The 20,266-nt window shown below is 35.0% G+C and overlaps 3 protein-coding genes across 11 annotated transcripts in view; 2 read left to right on the plus strand and 1 right to left on the minus strand.

The window, feature by feature from the left end:
• The window catches only part of LOC127846559 (PHD finger protein 20-like), a 254,732-nt gene that overhangs the window by 35,891 nt on the left and 198,575 nt on the right, over positions 1-20,266 (minus strand). The window lies entirely within an intron of this gene.
• The window catches only part of LOC127846580 (uncharacterized), a 76,943-nt gene that overhangs the window by 12,018 nt on the left and 44,659 nt on the right, over positions 1-20,266 (plus strand). The window lies entirely within an intron of this gene.
• LOC127846579 (uncharacterized) lies at positions 8,132-16,416 on the plus strand. The gene is made up of 6 exons (XM_052378003.1): positions 8,132-8,514; positions 10,700-10,761; positions 12,702-12,846; positions 14,077-14,190; positions 15,087-15,248; positions 15,410-16,416. The coding sequence occupies exons 3-6, from the start codon at positions 12,747-12,749 to the stop codon at positions 16,006-16,008; spliced, it is 975 nt and encodes a 324-aa protein (XP_052233963.1). The 5' UTR covers positions 8,132-8,514; positions 10,700-10,761; positions 12,702-12,746; the 3' UTR covers positions 16,009-16,416.

Here is a 20,266-nt window from a genome sequence, read left to right on the forward strand (position 1 = left end):
CAGTTGCTAAATATATTAATTACTATATGGCCTGTGATTTCTTTTAAAACCTTAGATAAAAATAACACAATACGATACCATAATAACATACCGGTAATCATTTTTTAAGAAAGCGGTTAGAAAAACAATTATCAAACCATATTGCGTTCCGCTATTGAGGAATTTCCACTAATGGCAGCTCGAATGTACTAAAGGATTACGAAGAATTATCGATGATTCATTAAAATACAATATGTTTGTCTAAACCGCATCAGGGGTTGTAGTCGCCTACCTTTCGTCTTTATAAAACGGTGTAATCATATCATTAGTCAATATGATTCATTTTTAAAGGCGTTAAACAAGGACAAACTGAAAAAGGCTAATCGTAATGTTTATATGAAATAAGAGACATGGAGATTTATATATGTGTTATTTTTCACTCTTTTTATTTTATTAATACGGTATACCTTTATATACGTTAATTTTTTTTTAGAGATATAAGATTAAACCTATTTACTTATGCTAGATGGTATCGAAATTTTAAGTCTTATTGAAACGCTTTCGAGTTCGTTCAATGGGTAGATCCGGGACTTAGATACTAAAGGGGATTCAAAGAACGCTCCCACAGCGGACACCATATCCATTACGCCACGGCGACCTCAAATAATGATATTACGTGTGTGTTATATTGCTTTAAGTCGAGCCGCGACTTCACGACATAATTTTCAGGGGTTTTATTAATGATATTGGTCCTGATATATTAGTTTATAATTAATATTGCATAATTCCTTCGACTTATACTCATAAATTTGATGAATTGGAAATCAATTATTCAGTCAGGATGATGTAAGGGAAAAGGTGCTAACAATATCGCTGTTTTACCATGCATTTTACTCACGTGTCATATACATAACATGGCTTAATGAACTTTTAACTACTTTATATCAAACTCGTAACGTTTTTACAATATGTCACTCGCTCAAATCAAATGTAGACACTCTTTTGTAACTCTATGAGTTTTTTGTTTATTTCATTTTGTCTCGTTTTTTTAGAAATAACGTAAGCTTGGGTAGGTCAACGTTTTTTTAGAGACTCCAAATTCATATCACCCAATTTCTGCGAGGAAGTAACTTTAAATGTAAGGTGGTGCCATTATAATCGGACCAATACATTCATAATAGGATTGCTTGCATTAAAAAGTTAAAATATCAACTTGACAATGATCTGTTTGACACAATAGCAGGTCTATTGCTAATATATTTAGAGAAAAGATTAACCCATTCATGCCTAGCGTCCTTAAAAAGGACATTGCAAACAGCGTAAACCTAGATGAGACGCCGCATGATGCGGCGTCTCATCTGGGTCTACGCTGTTTGCTTAAATGAATTTCTGTAAGAATTGTTCTAAATATAGAAATAAATATACTAGACATCCATAATTTTGGAAATACGTGGATCCAACTTAGAAGGATGGGAGAGTCCACTGGGCATAAATGGGTTAATTGAAATAGTACATGTAAGAGAAGCAGACTGATTCATCTCACGTAATCGTTTTGATGGTTGGGGCGATCTATCTGATGTAGACCATCTGAATCGAAAAAATATACATGCATATATTATTTGCATTTCTAATTTCAAACTGAACACGAACACATACACTATTGTCCGTCAAACATTTTACCATCTCTTAAAATTTAATCAATATTTCTTAAAGGGACCTTTTCACCGATTTTGGCATGTATTGATGTTTGTCAATAAATGCTTTATATTGATAAATGTAAACATTGGACCTAACAATCTCTATTAAAAAAAAAACAAGAATACAATTTTAAAAAGAAAAGAAAAAAAGTAACCCTCAACTGGGCTCGAACCTCTGACCCCTGGAGTCCTGGAGTAAAAGACTCCCGCTTAGACCACTCGGCCATCCGTGCTTATGCTTTTAAAGATGTATTTTTACTTTATATACGCAATCCTCGTAGTTTCACAAAATATAACGACAACAACAGAACTTTCCAAATTATTCAATCGTTTCGCGTTGCAACGCTTTATAATTTTTAGGTTTTCAAATCGTCAAAAGATGCATATACTGGATATTTTAGAGCATGGTAAATGTTAAATATAACTGTTTCCTAACAAATAACATAACTAAAACGATATTTAGAGAATCTGAAACAACTTTTTTCAATTTTGTCAGTTTACCAAAACGTGAAAAGGCCCCTTTATATGAACTTGTTCATAGATTTTCGAACGTCTATGAATGTCATTTGATGTATGTAAATCACAAAACTTTAACCTTTTGAATGATAATAATAAAAGTACGACAAAAGGTTGCCGTCGCCGAGATTCGAAGCGCGATGCTTTAAAATAGAATCTTCCGCGCTTTCGTGGGCCATTCAAGCTTTAGAGCACAGTATCTTATTTTATGTGAAGCTATATAAGTAATACCCGTACTTTAGGCAAAGAAACGGTCAGTTGTTTCCACTTAGATCGCCAAAGAAGACGGATGAGTAAGTCGGCCCAACGTTGTTAGAAGTTAACTTGTTTACGATTCCCAATCAATCAAGAATATGCAATTTCATGCAGAAATTATTCAAATCTCTATTTAACAAACTTTCTTTGTTTGATTTTAGTTAATACAACGTAGAATTGCAGATTACCAGTGAATGTAGATAATATGATCGCAAAATTAACACACTCGTTCGCTTTAAAGGCATTTCTTTTACACAAGTACATAGCATCTATAGCGTACTGCTACCAAGCACCGATATATGCGATAGCCATATCCATGCATATAACTCTATAATACTCATGTGTTTGGTTAAAATTCAACCTATTGATGATACTACGTAAAATGTATGAATGTGCATGTCATCATGTTTCACTGACACACTACATTTTCAGCAGTACCACTTAACGGTATTTATTCGCGATGATATATTAAACAATTAATTCATTTTCCCTGTCCCTAACTTGCGAAGGTAAATTGACGATCATCACTTCGCCCGTATATGAACCAGTTAAAAAAAGCGTATATATAACCGAAACTTAATGTCGCGTGCGTAGTGGTCGTAGTGGGAGAAATGTCGGCTGGTCGATACATGTTGACTCAACAACGAGTCACAGATCTCAAGGCGACAATTTTCCAATAGCCAAGACAAAAGAGATGATTAACTAAATGCGATAAAGACTTTTGTGAAGTTTTTCAATGAAAAGACACGTCTCTCATAAGGAAACATTCCATACTTTACTGATCTCCAAAGTGTGTATTTCGCTAGTGTATTCTCGGTCAGACATGTACTTGTGGCCGGGGTTATATATCACACAAGTTTGTTTGATGCTCATTTAACAGGATGGGTTAATGATTAATGGGATACAAACAGGTAAGTAAATTGTTGGTCGATTTGTCATATAGTAAAAGCAAGCGTGTATGTGTTTTATATCATATTTCGCGCGCAAAAAAAGTTTACCACCACAAACAGCAGCAACAACACACGCAGTTACAACAACAATAACAAAAAAACAACAACATAAATTTAATTCGTCAGTTTAATGGTAAATGACATAAAGTTTGTGTCACTATTACAGTTCAGCTGTTAATAACGATCAATGCGGGAACAAAAGGACTTAATCAAATTGTTGGGTTCCTTCAAACAGGAAGGATATCTTGTTGAGGGTATAAACGATCAGGTAATGTTTAAGATATGCCTTGAAATTTTTTGAAATCATATATATTTCTTTAATTATAAATAAATAAATGTATATATTATTGGTTTGTTTTCAAGTATTAAACATGCATACAATATATGCAAGGTCAAACACAGTTTTAATAACAACTGGGAAGTTATCAAATTATAATGAAGCTTTTAAAGTACAACAGTATATTGGCCGCACGCATGCAGCAGGTTAGATGCAGTATTAAGTCTCTTTTAAGTATTAGACCCGTACAAGAAATGAAATGCATATCATTGTTAACGATTGCTCAATGCTGCAATTCTATTTTGATTCAATAATAACTTCATTTTGATATGCAACTTGTCATTTTTTAAGAAAAAAGGACGTCCTCGCGTGCTAGCACTGCACTCGTTTGCACATGCGCGAAATGTATCGATGTAGGCCAAGATGTGCGCTATATATTATACAAATGCCACAGTTTGCATAATGGTATATGGGTTCAGAATTTTGTAATATGTGTGGGTGTAATTGTAAAGAAAATAATGTGGCATATCTGCATAGGTACTTGTAGTTAATGATTCCCATAATAAGTGCAACCATTAAATGTTTAAGTGACACATAGGAGAATGCGCGTTTGATTTGAAGCTGTTGAAACCTATTTATCATATTTCCACTTCGTATAGAGATCCGCCACTTACAGCTAGGTCGGTACATACGTTATGACAGCTTTAACTCCCGAATAATGCACTTAAATATATTATGATGAATTTCCTGAAATTTATTGCTCACATAATGAGAGTTTTTGTGTTAGCATATCTTAACAACGTTTAAACAGGACAGTCTTGAGTCACTTGACATATTTATTTATTCATTCTGTCTCCCGGCTAAGGGCGTATTTGTTAACTGAATTATTCAAATTTTAATGACTTTACTCTATGTCTATCACCGTAAAGCCAACTCTTCGTTAATAGAATTTAATCGGCATGCCGCCTCGAGAAGACAAGTAAAGATGCCTGAATACATTATGTAGAACAGCGGGTTGCCGATTAGTGTCCGAACGACTCCTTTTGACATGTCTGATACTTTACTACGTGCTATAATATTGTTTTTAAAGGTAATAGTATCGAGTAACACGTAGCAAACTAAATTAAAATGTGAACATGCCGGAGGCCCTAAAAGTAGCAAAACATACCGATACGATATATAGAGAATACTATGTTAGTGTGATTGTGTTCTTAAATTTATCCCACGAGTGAAGAAAGGTTTACATGGCGAAGCTTGCCGAGCCGTGTAGGCCTTTCTGAGACGAGTGGGATAAATTTAAGTACGCAATCACACTAACATAGTATTCTATTTATCCTACAATATTTTTTTTATTTTTTTTTCTGATGCAATAAAAAAGGAGGCTTTAATTTATAAAATATAAGCAAAAACACATTAAAATAGCTGAATCTAACATTGCGTAGTAATATTAATTGTGATCTTTCCCGTTTACGGAACTCGCAATAGTCCTTAAGAATTCCACGCAAAAGAAGAGTAACGAAACAAAATATCGCTATACGCCTCGATTCAAATTTAATCAGCGTTCCAAATGTTACACATTCAAGTAGAACACAGACGGTTGTGTTCAAACTACAATTCTGGTTTCATCACTGTAAAATACCGAAAACAAAAATGGCTGCCATTTTGAAATATACAAAATGTGTAGAAACCTACGTGAAGTTGTGTAGATCTTCTAACCATGTTTATTTTCGTAAAGTTAAATTTGCTTCCATGACGAGTTAAAATTCTGGACACATTTCTTCATCGCCATCCATCTTTTCCATTTTAACGCACTGGATGCAAGCAGCTGCAGGCAATTCTTTTTTAATAGACATTCTTTGATCGACTGACAAAGGAACGACTTATTCATCAAAGAAATTACCCTTTTAACTCAACATCGATTTCCTTCGAACAGTTAAAGAACAAATCACTGATACTCTTCTTAAACTTAATCCATCAATTGTTCAACAAAACATCGCGTTATTCGCCTACATTCGACATTTTAACGAAATCGAAAATGCAGTCTCGCCGGTTTCCTTCCAGTTTTATATCCCAACACAGTAATATTTATTGTGATCTTTCCTGTTTACGGAAATCGAAAAAGTCCTTAAGAATTCCACGCAAAAGAAAAGTAACGAGACAAAATATCGCTATACGCCTCGATTCAAATTTAATCAGCGTTCCAAATGTAACACACTCAAGTAGAACACAGACGGTTGTGTTCAAACTACAATTCTTGTTTCACCACTGTAAAAAACCAAAAAACAAACATGGCTCCCGCCATTTTGAAATTTACAAAATGTATAGACACATACCGTGGCTACGTGAAGCATGATTCAGCATTTATTACCGCCGATATTGTTTATTTTAGTCTTTAAACAACTCTTCTTTTTACACACTTAATACTTACTTACATAAAATTATTGTTCTACTCACCGAAGTTGTATAATAACCACGTCCATGTTTATTTTCGTAATTTTTAATTTGCTTCCATGACGAGTTAAAATTCTAGACAAATTTCTTCATCGCCATCCTTCTTTTCCATTTTAAAGCACTGGATGTAAGCAGGCAATTCTTTGTGGATAGACATTCTTTGATCGACTGACAAAGGAACGACTAAACCATCAAAGAAATTACCATTTTAATTCGACATCGATTTCCTTCGAAAAGTTAAAGAACAATTCACTGACACTTTTCTTAAATTTAATCCATCAATTGTTCAACAAAACATCGCGTTATTCGAGTACATTCGACATTTTAATTAAATCCAAAATGCAGTCTCACCAGTTGCATTCCAGTTTTATATCCAAACACTGTGTTTTTCACATTCATAATATTATAGTAATCCATCGTAAACACACACACACACACACACTCGTAAACTCGTTAAACGACTGCGTACCCAATGACCTAAATGACGCAATCAGGGGTGAAAGGCCAAAAAAAACTAGTCCCTACGTAATTTTCTAAAAATAAGTGTGGGTGAAACCTGATCTAAAAAAAACTGTGGACAAAACCTTATCTTTTCTTAATGAGCTGTAGGATAAACCTTATCTAAAAATAACCGTGGAGAAAACCTTATCTTTTCTTAATGAGTCGTATTTGTTCTATAAAATCATTTAGCTGTGGGATAAATCGTCTTACATGTGTTACATAGCGATTGTTCCCTTGTTTCAATTACATCTCGTATGGGTAAATAGTTCGGCAATACTTTTTTCAGTAACCTTTTTCTTACTTTCCTATTTAAAAAGACTTTAAATGACAGAAATATACCAAAGCTCTATTCTGATTCCGTTCTTTACAAATGAGCCGTGCTTTATGAAAAGGGAGTTAAATGCATATGCATCAAGTGGATTTTTCCTACGAAGAGACTTTCTTTAAACAGAAAATATCATAAAAACGGAGAGTGTCGTCCCTGATTAGCCTGTGCGGACTGCACAGGCTAATCTGGGATGACACTTTACGCACATGCATTAAACTCCCTTTTCACAGAGCACGACTAAAAAAAAGATAAGTTTGCAATCGTAATCGAATGAAGCAAAAACGGATCAAACCCTTAACCTGAAACATAAACATGCGAAGGATAGGCTTCGTGGAAACAAACGACCTTATTACATAAAGACAATCGTGACATATTACATGCAATTATTTAATCAGAAACAAAAGTCAATATTGAGTATACCGATGTTAATTTAACTGACCCTTGAAATACGCGTTTAACGACAAAAGGGAAATTCGCCTGTCATTAATATCGCGGCTTCCTTCTAGCGGGAAAAAAAAAACAACAACAAAGATGTACCGGTATGCCATGGTTTATCGACTTTAGTATGAATGATTTCGCAGAAATCAGTCACCACAGATAAAGGATAGTTATAGCAAAACAATAATGGATGCATTAGTATGTTAAAAATTGATAATAATAAGTTGACTTTAGTTAGATCTAAATATATCGACAGCAGGTGCGGACAGCAGCTCAGCGCGAGTTTCGGTTTCTGGATATTACTTTTAAATAGTTTGTGTTAGATAAGAAAAATCACTAGATATTTGGGTAAGGCAGAATCTATATATACATCGTGTTAACTTGTATTTAAGACAAAGTTTGATTTCTTGCTGTCTATTATTTATGCAACTACCCCAGATCGTATTGTTGAATTGATGCGGGGCTCACTTTATAATAAGTCTTTGTGAGTAGTGCTGAGATATTGTCTGCGCCATGAGTACTTTACTCGAACAAATCCTTCATTTACATATTATTTAAGGCCGTCAATAAGCTAGATGTCACCATATACATATACGTGAATGAGTCGACCGCTTTAACGCGACCAACGCATCGCTTGCTCTTGCGGAGACACTTTAGCCTTCTATACTGAAACCGTATTGTGTTTAATAGCGGAGTGTATATCTTGGCTTCATTACCATCTTTGACTGCTCACCGAATCTCTTCAATGAGTGTATCGGTTGATACCATGCATTTATTTGAGTGTCATCGCGGCAGTATGTAATTTTTAACTGGTGTTCAGACGAAAGATTAAAATAACGCTTTTATTTTCATCGCGTATTAAGTCGTGCATTAGATGCAATACAGCTGGCGGGAATTACAAGTTACATGGACTATACATAAGTAAAAATAGCTTTACCTTTAGTAGGTTTAGATTTAGATAGCAACGGACAGGAGTCCAGACTGTTATGGAATTTTTATATGTGCACGTAGACATTAATACAATTTCACGAACAAGTATGTGTTATTTGTATCAGTGGAACATTCCGGTGTAATAATCATGTTTAGTGGAAATAATATGCACCATCAAATGATTATACCGTGGTAAGAATCGGATTATTATTTATTATTATTTATCAATGATTTTCGTCATGAATCTATTGCCGTTGTTGGCGTTCTTATTGTTCAAATTTTTACGATGTTCAGTTTTCAAACAGATATACGGAATACGGTGAATCATTCCGCCAGCGATTTTCATCCTTTTGTTTTTACACATTAGCAATATATAAACTAAACTGAATACTCATATTTATTATTCCCTCGGTTGTAATCTCCTATTTTTATTATACAATAAGCTGTATACTTCGCGGCTCATTATTTCATTTTCTGCGTACAAATATATTGATACAATGTTTATCATCTGTACAGATTCCTAAGTTTATTTTTGCATCAGCTGTGAACACATATTTTTTACTCCATTATCTGTAAATATATGTGCCGAGCTCTGTGAAAAGTGTGTTTATTGCATGTGCGTAAAGTGTCGTCACAGATGAGACTGTGTAGTTCGCACAGGCTAATCAAGGACGACACTTTCCACTTTTATTGTATTTTTTGTTAAAATGAAGACTGTGCTTTACGAAAATCCAGTTAAGGCGGTGAGTGTCGTCCCTGATTAGCCTGTAATCTTGGACGACACTTTGCGCACATGCATTAAACCCCCTTTTCACAGAGCGCGGCACATATATATACTCGCGGTTCATTATTCCATCTGGTATATACTTCTAGGCTTATTATTTCAATAGCTTTAGAAACACGAGGCCCGGTAATCACCAGATGTATTATTCCGCATACTATTTACATCTCTGCGTATTATTCAATCTATAGCAGTTTTCAACGACGTACTGGTAATTCAACAACGTCAACATCTGTATTCAATCAAGTCAACATTCCGTTTCATTTAGGCTATATAGTTCAATTAACTAGCCCGTAGATCCGATTTTTTTTACACAATAAATGCTTGTTGCCCGAAATTTGATATACATAAATCGGACGTATATTCCATATTTTATCACCATTATTTTCTTTTGTTAAAGACGCGATACTTACCACAAGTATTACGACCGCATATCGTTGCATTCCTTTATTAATACCTCTGTCAGCGTATTATCTTGCCATCCATAGAATAATGTGCGATTATCAACATTATTTCGCATACATAAAGAGATATTGGATAGTGCATAACTGACAGAATAATTTAATATGGGAACCCGTGTCCTTGTAAACTGTAAGTAAATCAATACATATGGTATTGAATACTATTACTGTATTCATAATAGATCGATGATTTATTTTTATTTATTGTATAAGTCGCTGGTTTATTATTTAGTAAACGAAAAGCGTAGAGGTAAATTATTATATATTCAATTTCAACCAACTCAATGTCATATATATATTTATTATGAGAATTTAATATAAAACTGTAAAGGATATAATGATGTGGAGTTTAAGTCCTGATACTCTAATACTTATACATGTAGACCACATAACTTTTGACACATAGATAGTTGTAGTTTACATATATCTTGATTTTAAACGTATGTTTTATCTTTTTTTAACAAGTTATACGTGGATTGAGAATATCTTATTGCAGTTGATTCGATATTGTTAAAAAGGACTGAAAGCACATCAGCAATGAGTGATAACTGAACAACACTAAATAATTTCGTTACACATAGAGGAAACTAGTGCATTGTTGGAAGAAAATATATTTGGATTATTAATGATAGATGGTTTTAAAAATTAACAAAATGATAATAAATAAAAAATATTTCTCCTACGATAGTGTGTCTCTTAAAAGAAGTTGGTCATAAAACTAACAACATCAGTTTCATAGCACCGCTTATTTGCATTTAAAATGTATACTGCAGCATCCTGTTACGATATATGTTATACGTATGTTTTATTAATGTACTATTAAAACACGCTTTTTCATGTTTGCAGTAATTTTTGAAATGCGAATGTCCCTCCCACAATTAATTATGGAATTATACACAAAACGATTGAAAAATACAATAAAGCACAGGTTTGTATCGATTAACGTATGAGTGAGCTAAATTCGCAACCTTGAATAAGTTATGATGTTATCACGAAATAAGCGCATCAGTAACTGAAAGACTCTATTGTTATATTAATTACATGTACATTCAAAACTTACAAAATACGCTGCAGAGATGTTTCATACGTTCTCTATTTTTCAGTCTCGGTTATAATTTGACATGTCTTCTTTCAGAAAATGCGGGATAGGAGGGGATTTGATAGCTGGATATTTGCTTCGAACGATATTTAATTGTGGTAAGTTTATTTTCAGCAACAATTATTAAGATAGGAATACGTGTGAAAATTTGTTTAAGCGGATTTATGTTCTCAGTCATTAATTAAAAAGTGCCACATAAAAAAGAGACGATAATACACTTAATGCAATGGTTGTTGACATCATGAATGCTAATAATTTAACTGAACGGAAATATAATCTTAAAATGGCTTAGTGAACTTAGTACTTCAAGCAATGTGTCGTTGTCTAAACTATCACTTATCCTTCTAGTGTTATTTGCGAGCCTTTCACCCGTTCATATTTTAAAACGTAATGTTTTTATTCAAATTTCATTTTCGATTTTAAAGAATAAGTGCAAATATTTAAACGCGTTGATAAACTAACAATGACAATGTGTCACGCATGAAATATCCTTCATATACACGCAGGCATGGTCCAGAATCACATATGCGGGATAGCAAATATTGTGATGAATAAAGTGTTACTGCAAATGTGTTTTCCTGTGTTCGAATGCATGTAAAATTTAAAACGTACTTCATTAAAACGAGCCTTTTCGTCAATGCCTACGCCGAGGTTTCTCACTCATTATTTTTTTTTAGAAAATCTTTAACGTTTCATTTCACTGTTTTGATGTGATTAATTTATTTTATATTTAAGATCAGATAATGTTTTGCGACACAAAAACATAATTTAAAAAAAAACACACACTAAATTAATTTATTCAATTTATGTGTTATGCTAGGTGGTAATCAAAATGTCATAGACCGGACGGGATCGTATGTCATGAAGGAAAGAATAAGCACAATGTTGCTGCTTGAAAAAAGGCCTTTATTATAAAGTAGACACAATATAACAAAGTCTTCCTGGATTCTGTCCTTATTTATTGTATTATTTTCATGAAAATCATATGGATGAAATATCGGTTTTAAAACGCCATTTTAAAGTGTAAATATTTATCTCAAAATAGACTGTGAATATCGCTGAACTTTGACCGTCTTAACTTGACCTTTTTGTACCCATATCCAACCGTCTGAGACACACCCGGCTGTGTCAATAACTGTATCCTACTGTGATAATAACTGTATCCTACTGTGATAATTACTGTATCATACTGTGATAATAACTGTATCATACTGTGATAATAACTTTATCCTACTGTAATAATAACTGTATCATACTGTGATAATAACTGTATCCTACTGTGATAATAACTGTATCTTACTGTGATAATAACTGTATCCTACTGTGATAATTACTGTATCCTACTGTGATAATAACTGTATCCTACTGTGATAATAACTGTATCATACTGTGATAATAACTGTATCCTACTGTGATAATAACTGTATCCGTTTGGTGGATCTCAAAATTGTATTGGGATCGTGTATCACAACATAATGAATCGCCTGTTGCATGAACTGACCGGTTGTCAAGGTTTGTGGTTGAAATAAATGTTGAGGAAGAAATTATCATTTTGTAGCGATGTTGGTATTGGAAGTGATTTTAGCAGCTATTGTAGTTGTGATATTAGTGATTTTGGTTGTATACGTAGTAATGAAGTAGAATACATTCTATCAGTATCTCGCAAAAGAACGACTCATTCCAAATAGATATTTGCGACGATTTACATGAAATTGCTATGTAAGGAGTGTTTACTTATAAAGCTATATTTAACATTTCTCTACGGTGTATTTAGTTTAATCTCACCATCTGCATCTTTGAAGTCGCATTAACTCCGTTTGACGTCTTTATTCACAGATGTTGCTTCAATAAATGTCTCGGTTTTTACGATGTTACATTGTCAGCGTTAGAAGTGTGTCATGACAACCTTTCGCGAGTCAGTCAGTGAATTTATAAATTTCGTATTGTTTCGTTGCAATAGCAGTTTTTAATATTTGAAAAGTTAATTTTTGAACAAAACTGTATGTATTCAGTTGTGTTAAATAAATTATCGACATAGGCAAGTCTTCACGGACGCTTGTGCCACTATTGCAGCGTCAGAAAGATGAATGTCGCGGTACCGGATGTTCGAGAGTGCACCCGGCGATTTGTCGCGTTCCGGATATGCTCCCCAGCTCTCTGCGTCGCTCTCAATGACACATGTCGTAAGTATTAAATAATTGTTTGAGTTTTATATGGAACTCAATAATGTTGATTTACTGCGGATTAATCCATTTATGCCTAGCGTCTAGAAAAAAGGCCTTGGTAAACAGCGTAGACCCAGATGTGACACCGCATGATGCGGCGTCTCATCAGGGTCTGCGCTGTTTGCTTAAAGGAATTTCTGTAAGAATTATTTTAAATATAGAAATAAATATACTAGACATCCCTAATTTTGGAAATAAATTGATCCAATTTAGAAGGATGGGAGAGTCTACTAGGCATAAATGGGTTAATCAGTGTCAAGACAGAAATGCGAATATAAGCCAGTAAAGGGTGACATTGATGTAAATCATGCTTTCTGGAAAATCGAATATATGAGTCGCGTTCTGAGAAAACTGGGAATAATGCTTGTGCGTAAAGTGTCGTCCCAGTTTAGCCTGTGCAGTCCGCACAGGCTAATCAGTGACAACACTTTCCGCTTTTATATCATTTTTCGTTTAAATGAAGTCTCTTCTTAGAAAAAATCCAATTTAGGCGGAAAGTGCCGTCCCTGATAAACCTGTGCGGACTGCACAGGCTAATCTGGGACGACACTTTACGCACTTGCATTTTGCCCAGTTTTCTCAGAACAATGCTCCTATCTGTATTCTTTATTAATCTGTGAATAATTCGAAAAGTTTCGTAGGATTACGGCATGCATGGTTGAACTTTTTGAACATCAGCACATTCAGTGGTTAAGCGTGCATTTTGAAATTCACCCTCATATCAATGCTTGCCACAATAATCTCTATGTTCGTTCATACATACACTCTTCAAAGTAATCCAACTGTCGGTAGGTTTTATTTAGTCAGCAATGTTACGTTTTGTGATTTTGTGGTTTAAACAATTACCTCTTTTCATGGCTGCAATATAACGAACCTTGATCATCTACTTCAAAAATGCACCGAAGGTGCATATAAGAACACTTGAACGTTTACGCTAATAAAAAAAATAAAAGCATAAAAAGCAAACTAAAACTTTTCAAGAGCGACACCGACAATCAAACCCGCTTTTCGACAAGGTTCCAAAGTATTAAAAATACACTTCACAAAATATATATGAAATAACGTATTAAAGACACTAACGTGTACAAGTCCGTTTTAAAACAGGCTTCTAATCAGATGTATATGCCACTATAAGGCATAACACGTACTTTACATGTAAGATCTTACAAGATCAATACATTATTTCAGCCTGTTCACAAAGCAGCGACTTCCGGTGCGCAAACTCTCTGTGCATATCACCGCACTTCCGATGTGACGGGAAACCAGACTGTTCCGGGGGCGAGGACGAGGTCGCGTGTCCGAGTAAGTGGCGAGATAATAAACACACAGCTGCTGTTTTGATAAATACCTTGACTATTCCTGTCGAAAGTTAACCAACATATGATAACTTTTCATGTCCACATGCGTAGAGATGTAAGTTCAATACATTCGTATTTAAGCGAATGTGTCTTTCTGTCCGGACATCAGTTTGTCCTAAATCTTGCATGCCTTCAATTTGCCTAACACATGAATTTAATGAAAATTGATATACATTGAAATCGATATAAATATTCTCCTTCATTTAGTGTTTACTTAAATGTTTCGTATTCGTTTTCGAATCAATATTATTCCTCATTAAATAAAGTCCATATACATATATACTATTTCTGCGCCAATTCTTATTTTGACCCAAATGAAGAACACATTGTAACGCTTCCAGGAATCGTATTAATTTCAACTGATAATGACCAAGTTAGCACATTTAATTGTGGATAGGCCGACACAGTTTAGCAAGTGACAAAATCTATGCATGTATCTCATGTTACTATTACAATTGGGCCTTGTCATGTGAAAATAGGGTTTAATGCATTTTCGTTAAGTGTCGTCCCAGATTGGCCCGTGCAGTCCGCACAGGCTAATCAGGGACGATACTTACCGCAAAAACTGGAGTTTTGCTGAGAAGAGACTTTCTTTAAACATAAAGAATCATAAAAGCGGAAAGTGGCGTCCCTGATAAGCCTGTAAGGGCTGCACATGCTAATCTGGGACGACACTTTACGGACATTCACTTAACCCCCTTTCCACAGAGCACGGCCCAATTGTTTAACGTTTAGTTTGCGGCTTTTAAGCCCAACACAACACAGGTTTCATGATTCATTTGTAGAATAAGATTTGTTTTATGAACAACAGCAATATCATCTTATTTTCTCCTCATGTAGGCATGGGTCACTTGGTGTCCGAACAACCAGAGGAAAATTCGATGGCTGTGATCGTCACCCTAGCAACCATATGCGCTCTTTTCTGCATCGTCATCCTCGTCATGGTTGCTAGGTTCGTCATTAAAAAGCGGAAGGCGGACACCTCAACAGACTACAAGTCAGGTAAAACCGTATTCACTGTATTTGACTTCCGCTGTTCTTGTTTCTATGATTACCATATTGGATCCGTTCAAAGACATTTGAGTCAGTTTCACTTCATCAGAAGCTGTAAAAATTAAATCAATGCATGTGTCGTTAATCTTAGTTTACTTTCGCATTTCCAGGATGCACGGAACCGTTCCGTCGGTCGTATATAACGGCTGATACAAGTTCGTCAGACGATATCGATAAATCTAGTCGAAGAATCATTAAGTATTATCCAATAGTCCCTAGCTCCAAAGAAGATTGCGATTTGGCACATAGTAAGAAAGTCAGCTTAGAAAAGATCGCAGTGGTCACAGAACGTCACACAAGCCGTGACGTCATCGATTGTGAAGAGAGGACAACCGATTTAAAAGATAGAAATGTAGCTATTGGTGATAGTGTGGAAATAAACGTACCTGAGGTAACGGGCAAATCAACGAAAGCGGCAGGTGTTGGGAAATACATGTTCAAACCGAGATTAAAATACACTAACTGCAACGAAATATTGTTCAAAGACAAAAACGAGAAAGAGAAACTGTACGTTATTAATAGTTATAAACACTGTGCGGGAAAAAGTATCGTTCCGTCGACCTTGACCTTCGATAAGGACCCGGACAATTTTACGACAAAGTTTAACAATGAGTTTTTGTGCTCATCAACACCCCGGCAAGGCGCTAGACAGCTAATGTTATCAAATATCCAGAACATATCGACAGACAGTATCAATAATAATGTTTGATTAGTGTTGTTAGCAAATTTAATAGTAATTTTAGCAAAAAGTATAAATAATAATCTGTATTTGTTGTGTGGATTAATTTTCGCGGCACAGTTGTCATGTGAGCATGAAAAACATAGACTGAGATTAAGATGCACTGACCGTGTTGTTAATATTTTCATACATGTTTTTTATATAAATTTTCTTTTCATTAACATTCTACAAAAATGTCGATGTATCAAATGTGCTTAAGTAATTTATAAGTGTATTTGTATTGTAATGCTATTGTATGAATTATCTAGTCAGATATCTCTTTATAATTGAAATATTCGGCATTGTGTATATGTATATATATATATATATGGTTTGTAATGTCCATGTATATGCGCTGCTACTTCGATTTGCATAATACTCAAATATTGAATATTTAGTCTTACGGTTTTTGTAATAAATGACAAAACTGTATTTTGTTTATCGTTTTAAAATTACATTTGTTATATTTTATGTCAGAAAATCAACATACATTTTTTTCTAAAATCAAATAACAGCATGTCAGTATTATCATACTTATTGTTTTGATTATTACCTTGTCGGTGGATCATTTGATGGAAAAAATGTTCGCCCGCCATCCGCCCGTTCGTATTTCAGTCGGTTAGTTTGTTTGTGCGTACATCGCAAAACTAAAACTTGCGGTAACATATGATAATTAAAAATAAGAATTAACAAATGTGTTTGTGAAACACTATATCCCCCATATATTTGACCTTTGACCTTGAAGGATGACCTTGACCCTGACCTTTCACCACTGAAAATGTGCAGCTCCATGAGATACGCATGCATGCCAAATATCAAGTTGCTATCTTCAATATTGCAAAAGTGTATATTAAATGAGCGATTTTGACCCATATATTTGACCTTTGTACTTGAAGGATGACTTTGACCTTGACCCTTCACCACTCAAAATGTGCAACTCCATGCGATACACATGCATGCCTAATATGAAGTTGCTATCCTCAATATTGCAAAAGTTATGGCACATGTTAAAGTTTGAAGCAATCCAACAAACCAACAAACAAACAAACCAGCAAACAGGGCAAAAAACAATATGTCCCCCACTATAGTGGTGGGGGACATAAAAATATACAGGCAGCACACACGGACTCAAACATTTGATATACGTTGCATTTTAGAAATTTAACGGAATATATCATGGGTTACATTGTGTGTATCATACGACTCTCTAAGTTATCTGTAAATGCATCAATTTAATGTATGTTGAAAGAAAGATTGATAGATAGTGACACTGGTATGCCAATGACCTCTGTGACGTCGCGTGCTCGTAATGAAGCTATTTAAATCCACGCTCCTTAATGTTCATATGATAATAAATCATCGCGCAGTCAGAATTTCTTTTCTACAACATGCTATTTATAGTATTTGGTCAGTGGTGACCGACAATAAAATAAATTATCATTTGTAGTTGCATTTAATCCACAAGATATTTGCCATAATTTATGTTAATTGTAACTACGTGCAGTAAATTCATTTTTTTAATGTTGATGATGTTTTTATTATCCCCACGCTTTTTGAAAAAAAGGTGGGGATATTGTGGTTATCTCCGCCGTCCGTCCGTCCGTCCGTCTGTCTGTCTGTATGTCTGTCCGTCCGTCCTGGCCACTATCTCCTCCTACACTAAAAGCACTAGAACCTTAAAACTTACACACATGGTAGCTATGAGCATATGTGCGACCCTGCACTATTTGGAATTTTGATTTGATCCCTGGGTCAAAAGTTATAGCGGTTGGGGTGGGGCCGCGTCAGAAATTATCACTCATTTTTTTAGGCTATTTTACATTTACTTCTTTATTTCTACACCGATTCACTTCAAATTGATACTGGACCTCTCTTATGACAATACGGTCAATCTCAACCATGCATGGCCCCATTCCCAACCCTGGGGCGCCCCGCCCACATAGGCCACACCCACCAAAAATTTCCATTTACTATAATTTTTTCATTTCTACACGGATTCACTTCAAATTGATACTGGACTTTTGTTATGACATTAGGGTCAATCTCAACTATGCATGGCCCCAATCCCAACCCTGGGGCGCCCGCCCACATAGGCCACACCCACCAAAAAATTCCATTTACTATAATTTTTTCATTTCTACACGGATTCACTTCAAATTGATACTGAACTTCTCTTATGACATTAGGGTCAATCTCAACTATGCATGGCCCCATAACCAACCCTGGGGCCCCGCCCACATAGACCACACCCACCCAAAATTGCCTTTACTATAATTTCTTCATTTCTACACCGATTCACTTCAAATTGATATTGAACTTCTCTTATGACAATACAGTCAATCTCAACTATGCATGGCCCCATTACCAACCCTGGGGCGCCCCGCCCACATAGACCACACCCACCCAAAATTGCCTTTTACTATAATTTCTTCATTTCTACACCGATTCACTTCAAATTGATACTGAACCTCTCTTATGACAATACGGTCAATCTCAACTATGCATGGCCCCATTACCAACCCTGGGGCCCCGCCCACATAGACCACACCCGCCCAAAATTGCCTTTTACTATAATTTCTTCATTTCTACACCGATTCACTTCAAATTGATACTGAACTTCTCTTATGACAATACGGTCAATCTCAACTATGCATGGCACAATTACCAACCCTGGGGCGCCCTGCCCACATATGTCACACCCACCCAAAATTGCCTTTTACTATAACTTCTTCATTTCTACACCAATTCACTTCTAATTGATGATGAACTTCTCTTATGACAATACGGTCAATCTCAGCTATGCATGGCCCCATTACCAACCCTGGGGCACACCTAGGTCAAACATTCGGCGTGGGGATACGCGTCGGCCTCTGCCGCGCCATTTCTAGTTCGCGTTGTTTTGTTTATGTATGTGATGTTAATGCAGTTGTAAATGACGACAAAGCGCTAAACAATATTTTTACAGGAATAAAACGGGTTAACTGACTGAGATGAGAGTAAGTAATAGGAACTTATTCAGGTGTTCAAATAAATAGAAATTTCTCCATGTAACAACTTTTCCCAAGATACTGTATCGCCAAAAAATAGTGAGTTATATAATAGCAATATTATGAAACAAAATGCGTATGAATATATGTTGCAAAAATCGTAGTGCTCGTTGCAACTTTGTGCGGTTTTACTTCAAATAAAACGAGAGGCAAATTTAAAGCATAACTTTTAAGTGCCAATTAAGTGCCAAATCAAAACAAAAATTTTGTTTGACTATTGAAACGCTTCTGTATTTGAAAGGTAATACATACATTAAATATTGTCGTTTGAACAAGTAATTACCGCTATCGGGCTTTTTTTTCTGACATTTATTGCGGAAATGGTGATGGTTTCAATTTTATTGACTACTATTATCATTTTATTTTATATTAAATATATGTTTTACAAGATATCTGTTACTTGTGTTACATTTATGACCGTAATTGTCAAAATCTGTTTGAAAGGTATGTAATTAAAATGCTGATACACGAATCACAAGAATTTACTTTTAGAATATTATTTGAACTGGACGAGAATAAAGAAGCCATATGCTTAACATTTGATTCATGCAAATGAAAATTGATATTATATGCTCATTGTGACAGTAGTTGACAACACTGTACCTTTGTGCAACTCTTAATCTCAGACTAGAACACTATGCAAACAGTTTTTGAATAATACTTGCAAATCAAAGCATATGCCACGTCAAGTAGCTTACGTTACATAATAGTTGTACGTCAGCAAGAAAGCGTTCATATTATTGTCGAGTCATAAAATATAGCAATTTAAAAATAAATTTAAATTTATATATTTTAATGAAATAAGAAACACATAACAAAGCAACGCACACGTTGTATTGACTGATACGGCTAAACTGAAAAAGCTTTTAAAATTTAGAATTCATAGATGTTTCAATTGTTTTACCAGATGCTCCTTAAAAATACACTTGGTAAAGTTGCCATAAGCTGGTTTAATTGTTAGCAGAATGGGTATATGCAGCCATGAAAAATATGCCCGCTTGACTATATATGTAAACACACAATCGTATTTTGAAAATATCGATATATTATACTTGTTGCTGAATATAATTTTAAAGTGGACACAGTGAAACTGACTGCTGTCTGTCCGACTGATTTTGATCGTGCTACCTATGCACCACCCATCAGAGGAATTTCAACAAAGTAAATGACTACTGTATATCAAATTCCAGTATCAGTAGGTC

Source organism: Dreissena polymorpha, chromosome 9, assembly GCF_020536995.1.
Source record: "Dreissena polymorpha isolate Duluth1 chromosome 9, UMN_Dpol_1.0, whole genome shotgun sequence".
NCBI classification, from domain to species: domain Eukaryota; kingdom Metazoa; phylum Mollusca; class Bivalvia; order Myida; family Dreissenidae; genus Dreissena; species Dreissena polymorpha.